Raw genomic sequence first — 27,635 nt, forward strand, 5'->3', positions numbered from 1 at the left:
TTTAGTTTGATTATTTATTAGCAGCCTGATATGTCCATAATTTAAGGGTATGATCATAAAATGAGCAAGTTCCAATGATGTATTCACCTGGTGCTGAGTTAGACTGTGACTGTGTTTTGTTGGAAATTCTGCACCAGTCTGCTCCATATGCAATAGACTGGTGCTCTTTATAATTTAAAAGTACAGACAACTCTGTCTCTGAAATATTGTCAAATATTAAACATGCATGGTATCAATAAACATCAGAAAAAAATTCTTAAACGTTCACTCAATCATGCATCTACATATTTAAATTGCAAAATATATTTATCTAAACCATCTTTAAAGTAAACTGAAAATTGAAGATCTGTTAAGAGTATTTAAATGCTTATATCTGTCTATTTGAAAATATGCCATAATTTATTCAACGTCTGAGCTAGAATTTTTTTTTTTATTTGAACATGACATATCAAAGTCTTAAAGAGCTTCTTTGACAAAATGAGATGTAACCTTGAATCATTAAAGGACTTTCACCTTCAAAATTCTATGAAATTTCACCAAAACTTTGCTAAGTATTGACGACTTTGGGGATGAGGCCTCATCAATGGCTTGTGGTTTTATAATTTACATTTTGTTTCAGTATAAATCATGTTAGGTAAAGATTTTTTTTAAATTTAGCTAAGACAATAAGCTGGTGCCCTACCTGATGTATCAATGACATGGAAACCATTATACATTGTAGCTGTTAAAATATGCCTCGCATTTGCTGGTTCCCATTTTATCCGCCACACGCCACCATCAAGTTTCAACTCTCTCAAAGGTTGCTTCATACTGCGACTGTCCCATAGCAATAGGTTCTCATCATAACTGTATAATGACCAATCATATTGAAATGCATATATATTTACGGCTTGCTAAAACAGCCGGCACATCAAATATGAACAAAGAATGATGACAGCTTGACTTTATGTAAATTCATCATATATGCACCTGCTATTTCATTTTGATGTTCAAACAAAAGATCAACCAACATTTTATATTGCCTTCAGAGTAAAGTTGTGTTAAACTGGAAAAAATATTGTAATTTTTTAGTGTATTGCCTAAAAATATTGCAAATGACATGTTAGCTATCTCCTTTTTGAAATACACTTTTATGAAAAGATATATTAAAACTTAGTACATCAACATAAATGGACTTAAACTATCCTTAAATAGAGCTGATTTTTATTAAACAAAGGGCCATAACTCAAAAATGCAAAATCAGATTTAATGGAATTTGATGATTACAATATACATCATTAAATGAACATGTAAGTTCATTTCATTACAATCTAACCAGCAACTTGTAAATTATTGCTCAAAATGGTAATTTTCAATTCAAACAAAAATCTTATATTTACTATGGGCCATAACACAAAAGAAATCAAAATGAGATTTTGGTAGTATTTGATAAGCATCATTTCCTTATGATAATATATCTTTGTGCTGATTTTCATTGAAGTCCTAGCAGCCACTTGTAAAATACGGCTCAAAAAGGTACTTGTCCTAATTAAATGCCTTTTTTATTTTACAAGGGCCATAACTCAATGAATCTTGAATAAAAATTCTTGCCAAGTTTCAAGAAAATTGGACAAATGGATTCCAAGATATACATCAGGATAGATTGTTAACACCATTTCAAAATCCATGCAAATTTCATTTGAAGGGATAATAATATAAGAGCATCCAAGCTCTTCCTTCACAAATAGAGCTGGAAAGTCGCCATATGCCATAGTGTTGAGTGTGTGACTTAAGACCAAACAAAACAAAATCAATAAACACATGCATGAATGATTAATAATCTATTTTTAAACTACACCTATGGATGATAAATCATTATTACCTCCCTGTAGCCAGCTGGTATTCCTGTCGTGGACTACTCTGAACACTGCAAACACCCATAGAATGCCTGAAAATATTACCATTATGTTGTCTATATTATTAACTTACTTGTAACATTTATAACATGATGAAATGATCACAAACCAACAAAGTATTTATAAGATATTCAAGTTTATAAGTTTAGGAAAATAATTACTGGTGTGGAAAAAAAAGTGATCAGATATGCAAACAGTACACATAATGTCTACATGATGAAATGTTGCCCCCATCATTGAAACCAAGGTACATGTTCCAAATATACTACATTTAATACTTGTATACGGTAAATAGCCTGGGTTACCGAGGATGTGTTGCCCCAATAAACGTATTTCACTTAAGTGTTGTTATATGTTTTTGTCCTTCAGGATCATTGATTCCAGTTCTTTTAAGTGTTAAAAATTGAGTTTGACTCAAGCCAGTGCTAGGGGGCGTGAGGGATGTTGTACCTTTTTATTATCCCTCATGTACAGACTCATCAAACCTAGTCTGCAATTTTCTGTAATTTTGCTGTTTTTGATGCTTCCAAGGGATCATTTTTTTCCAGATATTATTACTAAAATACAATATTTTATAATCTTTATCTTTTATTTTGTAGTATTTTTATTGACCAAAGTAAAATTTGGAAGCTTGGGCCTAAAAAATCAGTAAAATTTGCCAAGACAGCAACACTTATAAAATGTTTAATTAATATGAAAGGGTATCTCAGTGGACATAATACTGTATTTCAAGATTTGGTTAAAATTACTGGCTTGTTTTAGACTACTGTTACATGAAATTGTCAAGACAAAATGGACAGCAAACAGTCTCAGCGTATGAATTTAGAAAGTTCTTAATGAATATGAAAACGTCTGATCAAACAGTATACACTTTTCATAACCAACATCTTCAGAGTCACAGCATTAAAAGATATGAGCCACGTCAAGACAAAACCAACATAATGGGTATGCGACCAGCATGGATCCAGACCAGCCTGCGCATCCGCGCAGTCTGATCAGGATCCATGCTGTTCGCTGTCAGTTTCTCTACTTGTTATAGGGTTTGTAAGCGAACAGCATGGATCCTGATCAGACTGCGCGGATGCGCAGGCTGGTCTGGATCCATGCTGGTTGCAAACCCATTATGTTGGTTTTGTCATGATGCGGCTCATATGAAATTAGAGTTTGTAAATTTTTTCAAATTTTAACCGGTTTTAATGCAAATGGTGAATAAAGCAATTTACTAGTGGCATACTTCTAATACTGGCATTTATCTGTAATTTTTCAAATGACTAGATTGAAAAGCTGGCATCAAATTGTGTAAACAGGGTTTAAAAACAATTTCACAAATAAAATGCTTTTACATACAGCAACTGGTTGAAGAGCAAATCCTAAATCAATATATTAAATGGAAGATGAAAATTTATATTGTACTTTGTTTTATTATTAACTTTATATATTTTGAAAAATTGACGCACCTTTTACTAGTCAGTACTGGACTTTGTGGTTCTATTCGAAGATCCCATACCTTCAGTTTACAGTCATCACCACCTAAAATATACACACAAAACAAGCAATATATACACAAACCATATCAAAATCTTTATAAGCTGAAAATAAACAATATCCCTGTTCCTTCTAAACAGAATTTTTAATCTGGCAACAAGTATGTATATTAAAAGAAGACATTATTAATGTTATTTATCAATGGTGATTGGAATGAATTACTTCATTGGATGCAATGAAAATAATAACATAATAAACTAGAACTATCACTAAATGTGATTAATACCCCAACAAGACTGCTTCGGAAATGAGGATGTTACTAGTAACAGAATACCTTGTAAAAGAATTGAAATATGTTATGCTCCGGACAAGGAAAATGCAACGGATGTCTGGACCGACCGACCACCGGGTGACTCCTATTTTATGTTTGTGGGCAATAACAGATAGTTGTGGTTCTTATATGTTGCATTTCCTTTCAATGTGGTTGGCCATTGATGAAGTTTAATTGAATTACTCTGTAATAAGTCCAGAAAGACAAAGAAAAGGAACAAAGGGCAATAACTCTATAAATACTGAAGATAGAGTTATAGTTCTTGTGCACTGCACTTCCTCTTATTGTGCTTGACCATTGTATGAAGTTGTTTTGAATTCCAACCAGTACGTTTTAAGTTATGCTCCTGACAAGGAAAAGTATCAAAGGGCAGTAACTCTGTATTTTGTCAAAATGGAGTTATGGCTCTTGTGCACTGCACTTCCTTTTAATGTCCTTGACAACTGTATGAAGTTGTATTGAATTCCAAACAGTAGTTTTCAAGTTATGCTCTGGACAAGGAAAAGTAACAAAGGGCAATAACTCTGTAATTAGTCAAGATGGAGTTATGGTTCTTGTGCACTGCACTTTCTCTCAATGTGCTTGACCATTGTATGAAGTTATATTGAATAACAACCATTAGTCTTCAAGTTATGGTCCGGACAAAAAAGGCAATGGAAAAGCAACAAAGGGCAATAACTCTGTAATTACTTTAGATAGAGTTATGGTTCTTGTGCACTGCACTTCCCCTTATTGTGTTTGACAATTATATGAAGTTGTTTTGAATTCCAACCAGTAGTTTTCAAGTTATGCCCCGGACAAGGAAAAGTAACAAAGGGCAATAACTCTGTAATTAGTCAAGATAGAGTTATGGTTCTTGTGCACTGCACTTCCTCTCAATGTGCTTGACCATTGTATGTAGTTATATTGAATTCCAACCATTAGTCTTCAAGTTATGCTCCGGACAAGGAAAATGCAACGGATGTCTGGACCGACCGACCACCGGGTGACTCCTATTTTATGTTTGTGGGCAATAACAGATAGTTGTGGTTCTTATATGTTGCATTTCCTTTCAATGTGGTTGGCCATTGATGAAGTTTAATTGAATTACTCTGTAATAAGTCCAGAAAGACAAAGAAAAGGAACAAAGGGCAATAACTCTATAAATACTGAAGATAGAGTTATAGTTCTTGTGCACTGCACTTCCTCTTATTGTGCTTGACCATTGTATGAAGTTGTTTTGAATTCCAACCAGTACATTTTAAGTTATGCTCCTGACAAGGAAAAGTATCAAAGGGCAGTAACTCTGTATTTTGTCAAAATGGAGTTATGGCTCTTGTGCACTGCACTTCCTTTTAATGTCCTTGACAACTGTATGAAGTTGTATTGAATTCCAAACAGTAGTTTTCAAGTTATGCTCTGGACAAGGAAAAGTAACAAAGGGCAATAACTCTGTAATTAGTCAAGATGGAGTTATGGTTCTTGTGCACTGCACTTCCTCTCAATGTGCTTGACCATTGTATGAAGTTATATTGAATTCCAATCATTAGTGTCTTCAAGTTATGGTCCGGACAAAAAAGGCAATGGAAAGCAACAAAGGGCAATAACTCTGTAATTACTTTAGATAGAGTTATGGTTCTTGTGCACTGCACTTCCCCTTATTGTGTTTGACAATTATATGAAGTTGTTTTGAATTCCAACCAGTAGTTTTCAAGTTATGCCCCTGACAAGGAAAAGTAACAAAGGGCAATAACTCTGTAATTAGTCAAGATAGAGTTATGGTTCTTGTGCACTGCACTTCCTCTCAATGTGCTTGACCATTGTATTGTTATATGAATTCCAACCATTAGTCTTCAAGTTATGCTCCGGACAAGGAAAATGCAACGGATGTCTGGACCGACCGACCGACCACCGGGTGACTCCTATATACCCCCCCCAAACTTCGTTTTTGGGGGTATAATGATTGTATGTCTTCACCCACACCATTAACAAAATTTAAATTGAATTTGGGACTGTTTATTGCTTATACGAGGGATTTCAATATGACAGCGCGCTTAGCTATTCCCAATGCTTGACAGCAAGGAAAGGGGCATAACTCTGTTAAAAGGTTACTCAGTGTAATGGGACCTGTGCTCATCATGTTAGGTCAACAAAGAGAACAAGTGTGATGAGCTTCAACTCATTCCATTCAGTTATTTTGAAGATACCAAAACTTAATCAATGTGTGACGGCGATGCAGACACTGACGCCAATGTTGAGGTTAGTACAATAGCTCTCCCTATTAGTCTAATAGTCGTGCTAAAAAAGCAACCAAACACTATAGAGTCCTGTCATCTACACTGATCACAGGAGCAGGTTTCTATAGTAGACAGCATTCAAGGATTAAAGCAATGTCACTCAATACATGTTATTAACTTTAGTCTTCCGGCTGCAATTGAATATACCCATACGTCCAGTGCAGTCCAAGATCAGCTGCCAGCACACTGCATACTGTCTAATCATAGGTATAATTTTATTGCCAACAGCAGGCTAAGAAAATAACATACCTGAGTAAACAACATCAGTATTCCACTGATCAAAAGCCGAGATCCAGGCTTCAAAGTCGTGAGCTTTCCAGGAAACCAGCTCCCTAATACAGCTCTCACACATCTGATGTACATGAAGGCCACCTTTGGAATCTGAACTTGCTATTCTTGCTTCTTTTCTATAAATAAAATAATTAATTATTATTAACATATTGTCCAACACTGACAGGCAACATAATCCATTGGAAGATAAATATATAAAATTAAATCACTGTTTGCCAATGACAGTGACCTTCTTACTTTTTTCACAACAGCCCATGCCTTCTGAATTAGTGTTAAAAGTCCCACCAACACTGAAAAGTTTATATACAATGTAGTGACTTTCCACCTTCAGTGACCTTGATAACTCTGCCATGCAGGTCCTACCTTGGAACTTACCATCTATTAATTGACAAATTTTCTTCATTTGTTTAGTTTAAGATACACTTAATATAATAATTTTTTAATGAATGATTAGAATTTTCTTAATTTTTTGAATGGTTACTGTAATACCTTGCACTTAACATGTTATCCCACTCCAGTGACAATCCAAGGCAGTCTTCATCCAATATCTCCTCTGTGACCATCTCCATCTCATTGTCAACATTTACAGTGAACACTTTTAACTGACCAACTGAATTTACAACAGCAAAACATGGTCCACTTTGTAAAAGCTGATATGACCACTTGACGTCTAAAATTCCCGGCATATCTAGACTGGTACAAAGATTCAGCCGAGGAACACTGGACTGGTTCTCAAGTTTATAGAGATACAGACGACCAACTCTCACTTGTCCTTTCTTGTCATCACATTCATCCTGAAATGAAAGGACTGACAATATTACAGCTAGCTAGTTAACAAAACAACTTTTTGTCACCTTAGTGCAGTAACAGTTTAACTCCTTATATAGTTCAGTAAGAGTTAACCTGTTACTGCACTAAGGGAACGTATAGCTCATGTATGGTCACACTTTAAACATTTGTGAACATAGATTCATTTTTAGAAAATAATTTAATTAAATAGGAAGCACTTTAATTTCTATAATGCATTGTAATCTATTTACACCACTTGTAAAATACTTTTTTGTGAAGAAATTTAAAGAAAAATTGTGTTTTCATAGGAACAATTTTACAAGTATTCGAATAAGGTCTAATACATCTACTTGACAAATTGTATTCTCTTTTAAAGCATTGCTTATAAAGCCTCTTAATACAGTCTTAGAGTGGCGGTGTGGCCAAATGATAAACACGTCAGACAAGGCTGTGTGGGTTCAAACCCTGTCAGGGACAAGCTGTTGTTTCTGTCAGCAAAAACTTTACGTTGGTTTCAGGAACTGATTCAAAAGCGTTTCAATAAGCTTATAGCTTCTAACACAATCAATCTAAAATAAATTAGAAGTCATGAAAACTAAACTAAGCCTCACACATTATTTAACACTAACATTTGAAGCTATCAGGAACATTTGCCTCAAGACTTTACAGAATTTTTAGAGATACATGTATCTTAAATAAATGAACCAGCATACATAAAATTCTGCAAAATAAACATTCAGTACATGTACTATATGTTACAATGTTTGAGTGGTAAACCAACTGGAAAATAGTGTTTTCCAAATTAGGAATGGAGACTGGTCCATAATTGTTAAGCTTTAAATGTGAAACGATATAACCACATGTTGATATCTTGATCAATTCTCACCTGTTTTGCCTCTTCAAGCTGGTATGTACCACATAACATTAAGTCCTGGAAACCTTCTACAGGACACCATTCAACAGAGTCCGCACTATACACAGTATCTATGGTTTCATGGGTAATTGCTGCCATGACTTTCACCTTCAATATAGTTGCAAACGGTATTCTGTTTTGTAAATGTATATAGTAATCTGTGAGCTTTTCTCAGTTTAAGTTCAATATTATTATATCATTCTGTTTGCAATATCGAGCAGAATTTTTGTCATAAATAGACTGGCAGATAATTGACTAGTGCTGCAGGAGTAAAACATGGTCAAGTACTAACCTGTTTTTCCATATTTAACTACATGTACTAGCTTTAAATTTCCTAACATGAAGTAGATGGCAAATGACAATGATCATATGTCAAGCTGAGCAATTGTTTTCTACCAAAAAACAGTCACTTTTGTAAATAAACATGTATGAAAGTTTATTCAAGGACATCATTATAATGATCATTCAGGCATTTCTCTATACATAAGTGAAGCAAAAGCACCCCAAACAGTACCAATGCATGTCTGTTTAGGGTTACTGGGTTAAAACATAATATCAAATTCAAGAATGTTAAGCACTTTACTTCTTAGTAAGATGAATAACTTTATGATTCATTAGTATTTATACTGTTTTTGTTAGGTTATGTTGCATCAACACAATAAATGTCATATGGCTACTTTCAAGCTTTACTGGTGGAGGAAGACCTTGTGTGCCCTTTTGCGCATTATTTCAGACACAAAAGGGCACCTGAGTAGAACCACTGAAGTTCAATATGCTAGCTGGATAGTTTCTTCACATGAAAGAGTCCCAAGTCTCAGGTGGGAATCAAACCCACAGCACTGAAGGGCTAGTGGTTTGAAATAAATGACCCTAATTACTCAGCCTGAAAGCCCCAATACAAGATAAAGGTTTTTATAAAGTTCCAAACTATTTTCCATGTTAAAAAGGGGGAATGACTCTAAAATATTGCATTTGGGATAATGCCTCATGTCTTACAACTTGGCTTTGACATGATAATTTTGTATTTAAAGCTCCTGTTGATATCTTTGATACTTGTCTTCTTAACACTCAATTTGGACTAAACTTCTAAGTTCAAAACAAAACTAAAAAAATACAGCTTTCAAAATAATGCTCCTTGTCTTAAAACTCTGCCTTATCATTAAAAGCCAACAGTCTGAGTTTCCTGTTAAAAAAGCTTTAAAGTGCTTTAAGAGTAATTGGCAGCACAACAAGAGCTGTCACAGGAGACAGCCAAGCTCGACTAATAAAATACTGGACGTAGTAAGGAGGACAAAACTATGAAAGAAAAATCAATTATGTATAATTGTGTATTAAGTTATAGTAAAAAAATAACATTTGTTAAAATAAATTCCAAGATCAAGGGAAATAATTCTAGAAATAGTCACGCTAGAGTTATGAACCTTGTCACACAACATGTATGTAATGATAAGAAGTATATATTTGAAGTTTGAAGTAGATACCTTAAAAAGTAACAAAGTTATAATATTTCTTAAAGAAAATCCTAAGTTCAAAGAGAGATAAATCTGTAAAAATTTCTTCAAGAGTTATGAACATTGTCACATAAAATATTATTGATTATAAGGAATAAGTATTTGAAGTTTGAGGTAGATACCTTTAAAACTAAAAAAGTTAAAGTAAAAAAAACATTTTTCTAGTAAAAAAATCTAAGTTGATGGGGAGATAATTCTTGCAATATTGGTGCTAGAGTTATGAACCTTGTCACATAAGATGTGGATGATGATAAGGTACATTTATTTGAAGTATGAAGTTGATCCCTTTAGAAATAAATAAGTTAAAGTAAAAAATAATATTTTTTAAAGAAAATTCTAAGTTCAAGGGGAGATAAATCTTAAAATATTGGTGCTAAAGTTATGAACCTTGTCACATAAGATGGGGATGATATTAAGGTACATATATTTGAAGTATGAGGTTGATCCCTTTAGAAATAAAGAAGTAACAGTAAAAAATAGTATTTTTTAAGGAAAATTCTAAGTTCAAGGGGAGATAAATCTGAATATATTGGTGCTAGAGTTATGAACCTTGACACATAAGATGTGGTTGATGATAAGGAACATATATTTGAAGTTGATACCTTAAGAAATGACAAAGTTATAGTGAAAAATATTTTACTGCACCGAAACTTTAATCTGAAATCTGGACGCGGACGCCGACGCATGGGCGAGTAGGACAGCTCTCCATATACTTCGTATAGTCGAGCTAAAAATGACTGCAAGTACAACAACAACCCAGCAATCTTAATTACTCGAGTTTTTCTTCAAATCAGAAAAGCTTTTAAAATGGATACAAGAAACATGGCAATGCCATGAAACCAGGTTTTCAATTATCACCATTGTAGATAAATATGTTGTATTTGAAATACAAATACAAGCAACAAACAATGTAACTATGTGCAATGTAAAACATGAATAATGTAGGAGGAATTGCCACTGAAGAAGTGTTCACTATAATATTATGTATAAGGAAAAAAACAAAGGGCCATAATTAGGTCAAAAACTATCCAATCACAAAACCCCGACAATATGTGCCAGGGTGCTTTTGATGACAAAGCTTCTGTGAAAGTTTGAACAAAATCCGTTGAGAAATGTAGGACGAGTTCAGCACAGAAGAATTTGTTCACTATAATTATATTGATAATTCTGTATAATGAAAAACAAGTTACAAAGTAGACATGAAATAATATATCATATCTTTTTTAAATTACCTCCAAAGATGATATGACCTTTGACTGCCAAATCAAGTTAAAATCATGTAAACAGGATTTTCAATGTTTATGTCACTGTGACCTTGACCTTGACGCCAGCCATGCGGAACATGCGTTCTGCACGTCATCTTGATGTGGTAAACATTTGTCTGAAGTTTCATCAAAATTCTTCAAAGGGTTGAAGAGTTACAGAGCGGACAGGATTTTCAATGTTAATGTCACTGTGACCTTGACCTTGGAGCCAGCCATGCGGAACATGCGTTCTGCACGTCATCTTGATGTGGTAAACATTTGTCTGAAGTTTCATCAAAATTCTTCAAAGGGTTGAAGAGTTACAGAGCGGACACAATTTCGTTTGACGCCCGCCCGCCCATCCGCCCGCCATACCCCAATCTAATAACCAGGATTTTCAAAATTGAAAACCTGGTTAATAAAGTACTCCTGACAAAGTCTGCTAAAAAAAAAACAATCTCTAAAGAAAGAAATATAGAGTTTTTCCATGGAGGAATTATTCTCGAGTAACCATCTGCCTGCTGCCAATATTTGTCAATCTATTAATAACTTGAGATTTCTACTTGAAAACTTGGTTAACACTGACATAAAAACAATACAAGGGTTATTGTTAGACAATATTTATTACAAATTATATATCCACAATTCTCTTTATACATTCTTTTTTCAAGAGATATACATTTTGTACTCTTAAAATAAACCTGAAAATATAGTTGGGATAATTCAAAGTCTTCCATCAATTACTAAGATTTTACCAATTCAAAATTTATATATTTTTTTCTCTTAGTCAAATATTGATATGTAAAACTACATGTATCTTTTTAACAATGTCAGATAATGCTACATCATGAAGGCAAAGCAGACAATTACATATTATGCCATTTGTAAGAATTTTTACATTCAGTCTTCCACAATTCTAAATACACAATATTTATAATGAATGATTAAAATTCTAAATCATTTGAACACATTGGTGAAGCTGTAATGTAATGTTAATGACAAGATCTATTTATCTATATATGTGAAATTAAATTCATTGACATCATGGGTAACTTGATTTTTCATTTGAAGTAAATCAACAAAATAAACACATTCATATACATGTAGTACCTGCAAGTTACAAATATCTTCAGCATGTAACTTTTGTACATGGCTCATATTTTTCAGAAAAAAGTTATATACTTGATTTGTAGGGATTTTATTTTAAAGAAGTTCTACATTATAATGTATTGTGTCTTACAGCTTTATGGAGGTAAAACGACTCAGTGTGTATATGTATTATTTTAGAGAAACACATAATGCCCAAGGTTGACTTCTATTGGGTAGCTGGACAGCTTCCTTGCATTTCCCAAATTTATTAAAGATCCTGTGACACAACATTTTTATGGTTTTATATCATAAATATGATGCTCAAATTAAGATTTATCAATATAGTAAGTTCCAAAAAGCATTATTTGTAAAGATATTGAATGTTAATACGGGAAGGTAACATTAGAAATTTATTTTGTATAAAGTCTAGTCAAATTTGTCAATAAGAAATGAATGCATATATTTTAATGATTACATATAACGTGGACAAATATTTGCAGTAAATATTTTACATATTCTCTGATGTTTGAAAAAGTTTTGTATGCATAATTATATACATATATAACATTTCACTTAAATGTGGTAACAATCTCAATTACAACATTAGGATCTTTAAGCATGTTGCTAGAAATTTAGTTTGAGAAAAAAATAATTGTAAAGTGATTTCAAGAAAATGAATGCAGAACCTACGAAAAAATAAGTTCAGGAAATACCATTGATTGCTAATTAATCTACAAAATTCTTGATTTTTTGTGGTCAACATGTGAGACAGATTATACATGACTCATGAATGTCTAAAATGGTACAGTACAATAATAAATTATTAGAATTAAATTATTTTAAATGTAAATAGTTATTAAAAAGTGCCCTTGTAAAGTAACAGTGTTACAAAAGTAACAATTTCCTTTTTTTTCAAATCATATAATTACAACAAATTATTAAAATTGATTAAATTGGTAAAGGCTAGAGCACCTGATAGTGTCCAGCACCTGAAGTACAGGTAAATTATAGAAATATTTTACAATTTGGCTTTTAACAAAAGTATGGTCAACACCATTTTTCTATGCATAACAAATAATCTAAACTTTTACATTTTACATTTTTTTTTTTTCTATTGAAAAATTGAAGTCAGCATTTCACTTCATTTTAAAATCCAATGACACACCTAATATGAGTTTTCCTCTTGTTTTTCTATAGATGTCCTTTACTTTTAACACTAATCACTCATCATATCTGTTAGATAGCCAATCACATTAACAATAAATTAATGCAACATTCTTCTTAATTCTTTTATGAAATTCAGTATAACTATAAGTTTCAGAAATTCAGTATAAAGATTAGATCTGACGAATCTCTGTCAAAATTGGCAATACCAGATGCATGCCACATTAAATAAGGTCACATGTATTAATTTTCTTCTTTCAAAATAGGTTGCAACACTATTGCAGAACATCACTGTTCACAATTTCAACAATAGCCATTTTGAAAGATAATCCTTGGTCTTACTTATCTGTATTATTTCAGATTTAATACTGAAATACATATACTTTCATCATGATCATAAGACAATAACATAAAGACCACAAGTGTATTAGCTTCTTGCACTTCTTTCACACTCCATGAGACATTCACGAACAAGTATTCTTGCATGCACAATGCCACGTTTCAACCTTTCTGCAGAGGTTCGGCTCCCTGCGTATGTTGGTCGTATATCCCTACCCATGTCCTCTATCACAGCCAACAGTTGTGAGTATTTACTCTGACTTTGTAACTGCTGAAGTTGCTGCTGATGTTGTAGCAATAATTGTTGTTGCTGGTGCTGCTGATTAATAGAGGCTACTGGACGCTGTGCCTGGGACTGTGGGGGTGGAGGTGGTGTGTTTCTCATCTCAATACCAGCATCAGATCTTGGGGTGCCTGGGTTGCTAAAGTTTGGGGTCATGTTGGCCGGAGAGTTGCTAGCAGATTCTAATTCTTCGTTCATATTGATGCCGATTGTTTCACTGCAAGAAAATAAAAAGAAACACAAATTGTTTTAGAAACTTTATTTTCGAAGCATCAATGTACATTTTTCATTTTACTTAGTTGAACTAAATTCCTATAACTTATTAGAAATAAGACTATACGGAGAGAATAATAGACTTATCATTGCTATCAATTTTCATCAATAGATTTGATCTACCTGCATTGATTTTGATGTAGATTATAATTTGTATATTTAATTTTTTTTCACTTTAACAGTTCCACACCATTAAGAGTAATTCCCTAGAGCTATGTGCAGATAGTACATTCTTGCATATCGGACAGGATTATCTACAGTTTACATTAGTGCTAGAAAAATCTGTCTTACAAACACATGCAAGGCAAGTTGGGTGCTTTAAATGATGTCATTGCCGTGCCCTTTTATGAATGAATTGTGCTCTTAGGATGACATCAATTAACCTTTATGAATGAAGTTGTAAGTTTATACAAAAAGTGCGTAATGGGACAACCAGTTTTCGTAATTTCTGTTCTGAGAAAAATTGATATATAATATGCAAGAAAAAAGTATTAAACACCAGCTATTGGTACAGATGTGAATATCTAGCTCTCGGGTAACTGTTAAGCTAAAACTCGGCAGAGGCTTGTTACCACTGTAACAGTTACCCTAGCTAGAGCTAGCTAAAGAGACTTTAGTGAACAGGTTTTATAGTATTGCTAGGCCTGTTATGTTTACTGTCACACAGGATACGTCAAAATAAAAGCCAGAAGCCAGACCTACCCTAAAGCTAGATATTCCGGTCCGTAGCCAGTGTAGATTCTTAATGGAAAACTGTTTTAGCTTAGTTTTCAGTTAATTTCTCTCATTATGGTTCATATTGTTTCAATTATCACCTATTTCGGGGTCGAAATGAAAAACCAGAATTTATCTTGACCGGGCTGACTTAGCTAAAGATACTTCAGCGAACAGGTTTTATAGTCTATTGCTAGACCTGTGCTTTACTGTCGCAACGTCAAAATAAAAGCGACATATAAAGTTATGGAAGCCAGAACCACACTGGCCATAGCTTTCGCAGAAGCGGTGGGTCTACCGGTGCGGCGATGGAGATTTCGTCGCAGAAGCGGTGGAAAAACATGGCTGTCGGATAGATTTTTGCTGGTGTCGGTAAGTTTATGACTTATTTGTACGTTATGTTTTTATGTTCTACTGATAACACCTAGTGAGACTGGAGCCCACATATGTACTCTTCCAACTTATTACACGCATGGGGTGCAAATCATGACCAGTTATGCAAACACTTCTGTACAGTTTGACGAGGGGACGCCACGTTTGCCTAATTTTGTTTATAACACTACATATGTACTAAAAACTACCCCTAGAGATATACTGGCATCGCATCGTATGTATGATAATTACACACAAAACAACCATATTTTGGAACTTTTTGAAATTGATATTACCATTTTAATAAAAGAATTGACAAAAATTGATTACAACGCAGACGGTGGTGGATTCGATTGCAACGCGGTGCGGTGGGCCCGATATCATTTATGTATTATTTTTAACGTTAAAGTCACAAACACTTAGGAGTTGAGCTCCAAACACCTAAAAATACAAATGAAAATATATTTTGTTAATCCTAACACATATAGTTGTTATATATATCAATGAAAGTAAATATACGCTCTTTTTTGCATCATGAACCTTATAAATATGTTTTAATAAAACAATCCCTGTTTTAGATACTAGTTTAACATATTGGGGTGTATGTTAACTACATTTATCACACACCTGTGCCGATTTTGCGTCTCCGTAAATATGGTATGGCAAGGCCGTGCATATATTTTGACGTGACGTCATTAGCGTTATGCTAACATAGTGTAAAGACGCGTTAAATGTTAGCGTTATACTATAGGCGCGTCAATGAAAAATGACTCTTATTTCACTCTAAACGGTCTCTATTTTGGGTATGTGATAAATTTCACTCGTTGAAAAAATTAATATTATGCTCGCCAGAGGCTCGCATAATATAATTTTATTCAACTCGTGCAATAAATTCAGTATTGAACTTACACTTATTCAATAAACTATGTATGGGTTGTTTAAAAGTTCATTATAATGTATACATTAATTATATATTTTTTTTTCTATTTTCAATCTATGCATCATGCACCTTATCAATATGTTTTTATAAAACAATCCCTGTTTTAGATTTTAGTTTAACATATTGGAGTGCATGTTAACTATGCAGTGCTTAAATGGTAATTTTAACTTATAAATTGAGTTAAAAAATACTTAAAGTTTGTATTTTCTTTACAAACTATGCATTCATTTAACTTATAAAATGTCTTGATAAATTGAATCCCAGTTTGGACACTAGTTCAACATATTGAAGTATATGTTAACTATGTATCGCTGAAATGTCAATTATAGCTTTAATTGAATTTAATCTATCAATTTAACAAATCAAAATGTTTTTGTAGTTTAACACACAAGAGTCATCATTAACTATGCATTACTAACACATTGGTCATAAATATATTTTGAACTTTATTATTACTTATGAACAGTTTGTGATAAAATTTTGATACATTAATAAGATGAGATGAGATGCGATGAGATCTGTTGATAGTGACACTACCTTTAGCTTTATTGCTTTATCTATTTCTTTATTTTATTTATTTCATTATTTTGATATAACTTTACATGTTAACATTAAATAATATCAAATTTTTATTTAACGTGTACAAAGCTATAAATAGGCTGCATGTAATATAAAAAATTATAGAATGCATTTTGAAATAAAATATTACAAAATACCTGACAAAAAAGGCAGACGAAAATGTTGTTTATTGGCCTATGAGCGAATTGCACATGCACGCGTTCAAATTATCGTATATTTTTGTTTGTAAATTGTAATTGTAATCTTTAAGTCAGAATTTAAATTGTCGCACTTTCGTTTTTGTTGCTTTTCACGGTCTGTCGTTCCTCCTTTGGTTGGACAGTTTGGTCAAAGTCAAGGTATTTATTAGCATAAACATATATACATGATTCTCGCCACACATAATTGGCGGTTAAATTAACAATAGTTATATAATATTGAAAAGTATGAAAATATATAATTCATGTTTCATGTTCATGTTTTAACTAAAGATGGGCAGTTTTAAGTACACATAAACACATACAATACAAGACATGTCATATTTAACATATCTGATAATATAAGGCAAAAATATGAAAAATAGTTTAAAATACATATTTTATTATACAACAACACTTTCGTTTCTCTTCTATAAAGCCAGATAGACAAATTCTGCAAGTTTAATTATAACAGATCTTTTGGTTGTTGACATAAGCTTATTGAATTTATTCATATTAGGCCATGTGTAATAATAATTATCTAAAAGAGTTAAACGTAATTCTCTATAAAAAGGACACGTTCTATGTCCGGAGATTTATGGAAACCCCATATATTTCAGATCCGTAACATAAAATTGGTAATACCATTGAATTAAAGAGTTTTAATTTATCTTCAATATCTAAATTAACATTATCAAAAAGGGAGTTCAAAGTATAAAGAGCCTTTAAAGCTTGGGCAGACAATGATTTTTGAGCTTGATAAAAACTTCCATTAGATGATAGCGTTACTCCTAAATAAGTAAATGTTTTAACTTGTTTTAAAATTCTATTGTCATACTTAAGCGACATATTTGAAGGTCTATTTACCTTGTCTAAAAACCATTACAACTGTTTTATCTGAATTAACTTCAATACCCCATTTCCTACAATATTTATACAATTTATTAAGTAGAATTTGTAAACCTTGTTCAGAGTAAGAAAATAAAGCAGTAACAATTGCGAGCAACAACAAATAAATTTGTAATTCCTCAATGGTAAAAACATCTATACTATCCGTATCGTCAGCTAAGTGATCTTGCATATCATTAATAAACATAATAAACAACAAGCCCATGTAACTATCAAAAAAGTCAGTTAGTGAGCCATTATTACGTACACATAATTTCACACCCTCATACATGCTTCTTAGAATTTTTAACATTTTACCTGAGAGTTTGGTGGTTTTTGTTGTCCAACTTTGTGTCATCTATTATTATAACGTTTGCTACAATTGTTTTCTATATGAAAGCGTATTTGAAGTTTCTGATTAATCATTGATTATATCATAATCTATTCTTAGACAATAAAGACGTCTGGCTCTGCCAGACATTTTCAACCAAATTTTTATGTTTGTATTTTAACTCTACTGAAGATGACACAAATTTACAAGGAGGAACATGTACCGTGGTAAAAGTAAAACATAAATACATTTCCAAACTTTTCATGAAAATAAACACGAATATTGAGGCGTGCTGCTTTAAAATCCTAATAATTGTATATTTATTAATTCCAGCCCATATACTTATCATATATTTCAATAAAACTTACATATATGCTATTTTGAAGAAAAAATAAATATTTATACGTCAAACACAAGATAAAAAATGTGTTAGAAAAAATCGCACATCCTTCAAATCACCTTGCAATTGATTCTATTTCCAATATTTTCGCATTATCCTTTTGTCAACAGGTGACACGAGTCATCTAATAAACATATATTACTGGTACTTATTATATATTTTCATCATATTTTTCTTTTTCAACAATATCAAACTTCATCTTCAATATACAAACACACAATGTGAAAAAATTTAAACTATCGCCGTTTTATTTATTTACAAAATATTTCAACAAATTCAAGCGTGGCACTCAGCTCTGTCGTATTTAAATGCGGTGCCCTATGAATGTGAGAACCGGCATTATCCCGAATGACTCCGATTATAGCAAGGCTGACTCAAAGCGCATTAAAATACAGCATATCTGAGAGTCATTTTGTTTTCAAAAAAGCGTATATTTACTTTCATTGATATATATAATCAATATGTGTTAGGATTAACAAATATATATTTCATTTGTATTTTTAGGTGTTTGGAGCTCAACTCCTAAGTGTTTGTGACTTTAACGTTAAAAAAAAATACATAAATGATATCGGGCCCACCGCACTGCGTTGCAATCGAATCCACCACCGTCTGCGTTGTAATCAATTTTGTCAATTCTTTTATTAAAATGGTAATATCAATTTCAAAAAGTTCCAAAATATGGTTGTTTTGTGTAATTATCATACATACGATGCGATGCCAGTGTATCTAGGGGTAGTTTTTAGTACATATGTAGTGTTATAAACAAAATTAGGCAAACGTGGCGTCCCCTCGTCAAACTGTACAGAAGTGTTTGCATAACTGGTCATGATTTGCACCCCATGCATGTAATAAGTTGGAAGAGTACATATGTGGGCTCCAGTCTCACTAGGTGTTATCAGTAGAGAACATAAAAACATAACGTACAAATAAGTCATAAACTTACCGACACCAGCAAAAATCTATCCGACAGCCATGTTTTTCCACCGCTTCTGCGACGAAATCTCCATCGCCGCACCGGTAGACCCACCGCTTCTGCGAAAGCTATGGCCAGTGTGAGAACTAGGGCCGACTATGACAGCTAAGGAAGATTCACATATTTGGAGACAATCTCCAAATCGGGAGATGTCTCCAGATCGAGCGACATTTGGCACAAAAAATTACCTACTTTTGTCTCCAGATGAAGAGGCTGTCTCCCGAATCGGCGACATTTTCTGGCAGTGGTGTCTTTTATTGGTCTTTGCGCAAAAAACGCTTGATAATCGCATTTTTTTAGGTTTACCAAGCGAAAGAGCGGGAAAAATTGAGGTAAGATATCCGTGGTTTTGCATATCTTCACCGAGGAATTTTATAATGAAATGTTACAATAAGCATTAATCTTAAGAAATCACTGATGTAATTACTCTTTTTAACTTTTTAAACTTTGTATGTGAATCTTTTCACGGTCCGTCATTTCTATAATAAAATGTAGATGGAAAAAAAAATCAAAAGGTGCCATGTTTGATTGTCTAAAATCCGTACTACTAGGTATACAAATAGGTATGGCTAACTGCTAGACGCGGTAATACGGACTTTACACTACAATATCTTTATACATAAAAAATATTTTATCCAAGAAAAATGTAAATAAAACAATTGGTCCCAATTATAAAGTAGAAATATCGTTTGTCTTTTGCCTCTTTTAAAGGCATAAAATATGTACCAATAAAACAATTAGAATATATATTTTTTTTTCTTTCAGATAAGCAAATATACTGTATAATTTAAAAAAAATGGGTATATTTTAAAATAAATTAAAATCAGGTTTAAATTTAAAAAATTTTTTGTTTTAAAAAAATATAAAATTATTTTAAATAAATTTTAAAAAAAAATATGGACCAACTTTTAAAAAAAAAAATAATTTTAAAAATTTAATTTTTAAAAACATAACCCAAAATTCAAAAAATTTTTTTTAAAAGTTTTTAATCTTAATAATTTTTTAAAGGGGAAAAAAATTAAATAAATAAAATTTATTAAAAAATTTAAAATAATTTTTTAAAAAACCTTTTGAAAAAATAAACAACTTTATTTAAAAATTTAAAAAAAATAAAAATTATTAAATTTCCTACTTTTAAATTTTGTTATGTGGGAAAAATCCTTTTTTTTAACCGGTTTTCCCTTTTATTTTTCTTTAATAAAATTTTAATTGAAAAAAAAAATCAAAAAGGTCTTTTCATTTTTTTCTTTTTTAAAAAAGTAAATAGTTTTAAAAAAATATTTTTTTTAAAAGGACGCCCGGAAGCAAAAAAAAATCAACCCCCAAAATACCAAAAATTTAAATTTAAAACAATGGGGGCCCCAAAAAAAAAGTTTTTTTTCAAAAGGATGAAGACATTTAAGTCTCAGGTGAGTACTCAGAACACTATTCAATATCATCTATCAACATGTAATAGAAATTCAAATATTCTTCTTTGCATTTACCCTTTACAGTTTTTGTAAATAACTCTTCCATAATTTTTGCTTCTTTTAGAGGTTTCAAGTCCAGCATTTGGAGAATTTTTTTATGTATTTCAGCTTTAGATTGGTTGTGAATAGCTTGCTTTTCATTCTTCTCCTCTTCAGTTATATAAATTATTTCTTTCTTGTAAACACTTTCTTCCTGTGAAATAAATTCCTGCAGATACATATCTTTGATAGCTTCACTCTGTGCAGTGAAATTTTTCAAATCATCACACAATTTAATGTTCCCATTTAAGCTTGTATGTGGCTGATTTTTTTGCTTAGGATTCAGCAAATATTTCCTGCTCCTTAACATTTCCCTTATGGGTACAATTTCATTGTTTTCTACTTTTTGTTCTTGATTGTATTTTGAATTTGCAACACCAGATGATGTATCCAGAATCTTCTTTTTTACCTTGAAGAAAAATAAGTATTGAACAAACATGAATTTCATATTTTTGCAGGCAATTGCTTTGCATAGAATGTGTGGAGCACAAGTCTCCTTAACAGTTGTGGCAGAGAGTGGCAAAAAAACCACTCTTTCTCTGCCACAAGTCCTGTCAAGGCATGTGAAGCTACAAGCAGGGGAGAGTTCATTCTCAAAGCAGACAAGACAGATGTCTTCCCCTCCACCACCACAGTCGCATTCCCCGAAGAAGACAAAAGTTATAAACAATATGCCAGGCAAAAAAACCACAGGAAAGAAACTGGATATGAGTATTAAAGAAAGAATTTGTAACAAATGTTCAGTATGCTTTGTCATATTTAATTCTAAGAAAGATCAACAATTCAAAAAGAAGCATGGAATAAATGCTGTCTGGCTGGGTTGTGACTATGATGGCTGTCACTACTGGGCACATGCTGTATGTGCTGGTCAGAAGATAGTTAGTAGGAAAAATATTCCAACTATGAAATTTCTCTGTCCAGCACATCAGTAGTGTCAAGTAGTGACAGCTTTGTGTCAGACACAGAAATTGAGTTTAATGTTTAACTAATTTAGATTTTTATTTTTCTATTTAAGTACATGTTCTTAATTAATTAATAAATTTATTAATTTATTTACTTATTATATTTATTTATTTATTTATTTATTTATTTATTTATTTATTTATTTATTTATTTATTATAAATCTCTCAAATCTTATCTGTTTATAGTACATTTATAAATTCAATTTCATTACACAATTTTGAATTGTTTTCACAAAGTTTACTTATTTATCTTTGTTTGCTTGAATTTGTTTTTAATTCATTAAAATTTTACTACTGAATATTTGTTTTTGTTGAGATTATCAAAATGCCAAAATATGATCATTTAATAGTAAGTAAGTAATTCAAAAATAGCATACTGTCATCAAATTATCCAGATTTCGAAAGACTCTCAGCCATTCTTTATCAGATGGAATTCCTTTTGGTGAGATCCAACATTTGGCCTCTTTGTTAATTTCTTCAAGACATGCATCACCACCCTGGTAATGTCCAGTGTTTCCTGTTCTACTTAGAGTTAAAGAGGACTTCACTATATCTTTCAGCTCGTCAGGCATCATTACCTCAATATATCTACTTTGTGAAATGATCCTCTGATAACGGGGGTGGTTCCTGGCAAAAAATAAATGTGACATCTTTTCACGCCCTGCAACTATAGCAACTGCATTACCCCTACGACATCCAACTCTAAACAGTATCATACTATGAAGATAGGTAAAAACCATCTGCTGTATAAACATATAATTTGGGTCTTCAATATCTGATGCCCATAACCAGTACCCTTCTACAGATGGTTCAATATTTGAAATTTTACATTCCCTTACATACGGTACAAGTAGCTCATCAGCTGCGGCAAGATAGAATATTTCTAGTATCTTCCAGCTTTTGTGGTGATCACCACAACTTTTTGCATAATCTAATGCTTTTGGTGAATTATAACCAAGTTTCATGCAAAAGTCTTTAAGAACAACATCCCATGTTATTTCAAAGAATGCTTTGCATGCGTTCATTTCAATATGAAGAAGTCCAGGTAGTGGTACTAGCCACCCATATTGGTGCTGAGGCTGAATGTTATGCAGTATGCTACATCGATGTTCTAAAAAGTTGTCATAACCATAAAAACCTTCATCACATTGTGTACAGTGATAAACATTAAATATAAGTTTATCTACTATTGAATATATACCTCCATCACATTCTAAAAATAACCATTTTCTACCAGACTCTCTGTCATTAGTAATTCCTGCTCTCTCTGATACATTTGTCAAAATTTCTGCAACATTTTCAAAACTCCCAGGATTGCATAGATCTGGCTCACCTGTTTTAACAGAAAAGTTATGTGTTTCAGTTTCAATGCTTGAAAAAAAAGAATATGGATTTAAATTGTTTTTCTTATCATATATGTCAGAAAAATTTTGGCATTCATGGACCAATGGTCCTTTACAATTAGTACATTTTCGACCTGTGAATTCGTTTTCAGCCCCACAGTGCAAGCAGACCTTTTCCCGACATGCTTTTCTACTTAAAACCGAATCAATAAAATCAAAACTTCCATTTGAATGTTCAAGTTCAACAGACACAAGGCACCTTGATATCAAATTGTTCCTAGTAACTCTAAATACATTGACACAGTTTTCATCTTCACTTAGAAATAAAGCCTTTTGATGGTCATTGGGTTTATCAAAAAGCCAATTACTTGGAGCAAACTTTTCATCATTTTGTATTGTACTTTCTGGGTCAATACAAATATACAGGTGGCTTGTAACAATACTTGTGGGGACTTTACTGTCTGCTTTAATTCTATAAGTTTTTCCAATCACTTGTTCATTGTCAAACACAGTTCTAACTAAACCTTTTGGAAACTCCACTGGAGTGCTAGCTTCATCTGCAAGCCATTTTGATATAGTATCACATACTTCCAGCTGGAGATACCCTTGAGTTATGTGTCAGCAGCTGCTTATTTCTAGAAATTGAATAAATTAAAAGGTTCTCCTGGAATGACAATGGAAGTACTAGCTTAGAATTTCTACAGCCATATATCAATTCAACAATCTTAGCTAATTTGAACTGATTCTCATTTGTGATGTTTCTATCAAAACCACACAATTCTCGTAAAAGACCAACAAGTGCTTTTAGGTCGTTCTATGAGCCATTTCTCAGGGTCATAACCAAGTAAATTGGCTAAACTGCATTTTTCCCTGTTGTTGTATAACTGTGAAATATCAGATTGAATTAAGTCTCTTAAAGATTTAGCAGTGTCAATACAAGATTTGTAATCACTGATGTCCTCATCATATTTTGTTGCTGAAATTGTGTTTTCTTCAGGCTGTGATACAACATAGGATTTTGTACTAGTATTTTGTTCAGCCTTAAGAACACAAGAATGGCAAAAATATACTTAGTTTCTCTTTGAAATTATGTGTTTTTCAAAAAGGAAATCCAAAGTTGAACGTTTTAATTTTTTCCCCTTTTCTATATTGTATTAATTTAGAAGAGGTTAGGTTCTGAGTCATTATGTGTTAAATGCACCACAAGATTTTTTAAATGTCCCTCTTGAATCTCTTTCAAAGATCTTCTGTCTTGTTTTTGGCATAACTCAGCTGAATAGGCATCACCTTAAAAGAAGATAATAAATTAATAGATATTCATGTTATAAAAATACGTCACATTAGTATTTTCTACAAATCACAACAGTCATTACAGTTGTAAATCATTACAGTTACCATTTTTTTTTTTAAAAATTCATCAGTTTAAAATACCGTATCTGAACCAGAACCAACTAACCGGTTTGACAGACATGCTTTTAAAGTTTTGATGCCTGAAATTAATCAGCTGCCTGACAATTTAAGACACATGATGCAATGGCAACAAGTAGCAGGAAGGCAAGTTGATCATGTTCCTGCCAACCTGTGCAGGGTTTTTAACAATTAATTGACTTATTGATGATAACAATATCTGATGTTAAGAGTACTTACATAGGGTCAGTTAGACTTTCAGCGTTAGTTACGATGAATCAAACTTTTTCCAGCCGTGACTGTCCTGGCGGTGGTGCTGAGCTACGAGCCAAATATAGCGAATAGAGCGTGTCCCAGAAGTATGGTTCAGGGAGGCAATGTGTGTCTTTAAAGGAATTTTAAGTAAATGCTGATGAACTTAATATGATTGCTTGCTAAAGCTTAATATAACATACTTCATATAGTTGTTTTAATGACAAAATAAAATTAAAATAAAGCAACATCATTGTCACTTCATTTGGAGACTTCCTGTAATATTTTGTACTCACCTTGGATCTGTCACCCAATCTGGAGACTGTACCCTCAATTTGAGAGAGTCTCCCGATTAGGAGACACAATAATTATCTGTATAACAATGAAAATACTTTACAGAATGAGTCACCCAAATTGGAGACATTCACTCAAATGTGAGATTGTCTCCAAATATGTGAATCTTCCTTAGCTGTATGAGGGGGGATCGTTCACGTTTTGGGACCGGTTACCTGTTCTTCTGAAAATTTATTCACGTTTGTTGTAGGGTATTCAAATCAATAATTTAAATAACGTTTAAGTTATCAAACCCTACTCACCACTTAGAAAATTTCAGCTTGAAGCTTTTTGTATTTTTCTTTTCTTCAGTCAGCAACAATAAATTCTACAGTAGACGGAAACAAAACTATTTTTCTGAAAAAAAGAAAGAAAAGTTTTTGCAAATAAAAATCTTAAATGATTTAGCGACGAGTAATTAAAAAGAGCCGAAGATTATTCTATGTCAAAAACAGTGCTGTAAATAAAATTTATATTAAATTAATACAGTATTCAGAATAAAAAATTCGTCGTATTTTACTTATTGATTTGTTATTACCTTATACTGGTTCTCTAATTGCATTATTTTTACTATGAACCGTAGCCAGTTAGGGATGGAACCAGAACATCACAAATAACGAACTATGTATAAGTACCGAATAACTAAGTACCGAAATGAGTGTTTAAAACGGAAAAGGCATTATGCAGAGCCGTATCCCCACCAAGAATTTCAGAGTTGTGGCCCTTTATTGTTCAAAAAGGAAAATTTTGCATCATCTATATCATAGCAATGCTAAGCAATTCTTTTTGAAAGACCCTGTTTGAACTAAACTTAAAACTTGTATACATATGTGTTATGTCTTCTACTAATCAACTCTAATTCATGATTATAAAGTTTATTCAACTGATCTGAATACATATAAGACAAAGATGACGTCGTCTCCAAGTGACATCGTCGACGTCAAGTAAAGCTATTATCTAACAAGTAAAGCTAGCATTAATTTGTCAATATCACATTTCTCCCATATTTTAAAAGAAATAAATTTTAAAAGTATACCATAGGAAAATAAGATTAAGCATTATAAAATAAAGTTTTGTATCTATATTAATTTGTCTATCTTTTCTTTAAATCCAAAAAATAGTCTTTGAATTTAGATGGTAAACGTCTGGTACGTTTCGAAACTTCACGTTTTTGTGATTGATGTTGTTCAACCTCCCTTGGGTCACTACTGGATTGTTCAGCTTCATTTTCAATTCCATCAGTCCTTGGTTCTTGATCCCTCTCATCCTGTATTATTTGGCTGCAAATGTCTACTTCTGTCTGGGGTACTCAATAATTGTTGTCTCCAACGGTCATCATTTGGTTCATGTAGTAATTTAAATTTCGAAGCATCTCTGTAAATGATACGTCCATCTGATTTTCGTTGTGCCTTAATACTCGAACCTAAAACCTCTGTGACAATGTAATGTTCTTTCTCATATGGTGTAGACCATTTATTCATTTCTCTATTCTTAAACAAAACTTTGTCATTAATTTTAAATTCATGCTGCATAGATTTTGGATGTCTATTTTGATTTTCCCAATTTTTCTTGTATGCTTTATCTCGGTCTGCAATCTCAGCTTCCATTTTCTGTATATCTGTAGGTCTGAATTGGTTAGTACAATCAAGCTTTGTCCTGACATTTCGTTTCATTAAGGCTTCATATGGAGAATATCCTGTTGCTGGATGTGGCGTTGATCTATATCCCATCAACATGTATTTGTATGGCTGTATTGCTTGGTTTTCCTTCACTTCGTGCAATCTTCTCTGTCTTATTCAATACTTTCATAAAGCTTTCAGCTTCCCCATTTGCTCGAGGATGATCAGGTGTTATTCTATGATGGATAAATCCCATTTCTTTTGCAAATTCTGTAAATTCACTGGAATTAAATGGAGGACCATTATCTGATTCCAACCTTTCTGGTATTCCATGTGTGGCAAATATTTTACGCAATCTGTCACAGGTAACTTTGCACGAAGTTGATGTTGTTTGCTCAACAACTGGAAATCTTGTTCGCTTATCAATAACTACTAAATTATAGTGACCATCAGGATATGGACCACCAAAGTCTACAGAAATAGTATGCCATGCTGATTCTGGTATTTCAGATGGTTTAACAGGTTCCTGTTTATGCTCAACAGTTGATAACTGACATTGGTAGCACCGTGATATCTCATCTTCAAACCATGGTATTCAGCCTTTGAAACCAATATTTTGCTCTCAACATCTGTTTCGTTCTTGTCATGCCAAAATGACCCATGCTGTGTGCGGCTTTTTATAACATTCTTCTGTAACGTTCTGGAATTACTATCTGCTTGCATCTCAGAAGTAGTCCTTGGGACTGGTATAAGTCATGCTTAATGAGATAATATGGTTTCATCTCTGGTCTGTTCTTATGGATTTCCCAATCATTGCATTTCATTCTTCTCAGAACATCCTGTAGAACATTATCAGATGTATGTTCTTTCCTTTATGGTCTGTAAAACCACACCATGTTCATTATTGATAATCATCTTGATTGTTTTTTTCTGTATCATCCATATCTTGTTTCT

General features: G+C 32.6%; 3 protein-coding genes across 3 annotated transcripts; all 3 read right to left on the reverse strand.

The window, feature by feature from the left end:
* Positions 1-25,409, reverse strand: LOC132755141 (diphthine methyltransferase-like). The gene is made up of 8 exons (XM_060745945.1): positions 25,326-25,409; positions 7,954-8,088; positions 6,768-7,072; positions 6,237-6,394; positions 3,353-3,425; positions 1,862-1,927; positions 683-846; positions 1-198 (listed from the first exon to the last, which is right to left on the reverse strand). Exons 2-8 carry the CDS (start codon positions 8,077-8,079, stop codon positions 11-13), a joined length of 1,080 nt encoding a protein of 359 aa, XP_060601928.1. The 5' UTR covers positions 8,080-8,088; positions 25,326-25,409; the 3' UTR covers positions 1-10.
* Positions 11,340-13,868, reverse strand: LOC132755142 (cyclin-dependent kinase 2-associated protein 2-like). Its single transcript, XM_060745946.1, has one exon. The coding sequence runs from the start codon at positions 13,806-13,808 to the stop codon at positions 13,416-13,418; it is 393 nt and encodes a 130-aa protein (XP_060601929.1). The 5' UTR covers positions 13,809-13,868; the 3' UTR covers positions 11,340-13,415.
* Positions 21,989-26,735, reverse strand: LOC132755133 (uncharacterized). Its single transcript, XM_060745933.1, has 2 exons — positions 26,357-26,735; positions 21,989-23,675 (listed from the first exon to the last, which is right to left on the reverse strand). Exons 1-2 carry the CDS (start codon positions 26,733-26,735, stop codon positions 22,090-22,092), a joined length of 1,965 nt encoding a protein of 654 aa, XP_060601916.1. The 3' UTR covers positions 21,989-22,089.
* Positions 26,736-27,635: the final 900 nt, after the last annotated feature.

Source organism: Ruditapes philippinarum, unplaced genomic scaffold (assembly GCF_026571515.1).
Source record: "Ruditapes philippinarum isolate M1 unplaced genomic scaffold, ASM2657151v2 ctg782_1_1_1_1, whole genome shotgun sequence".
Lineage (NCBI taxonomy): Eukaryota > Metazoa > Mollusca > Bivalvia > Venerida > Veneridae > Ruditapes > Ruditapes philippinarum.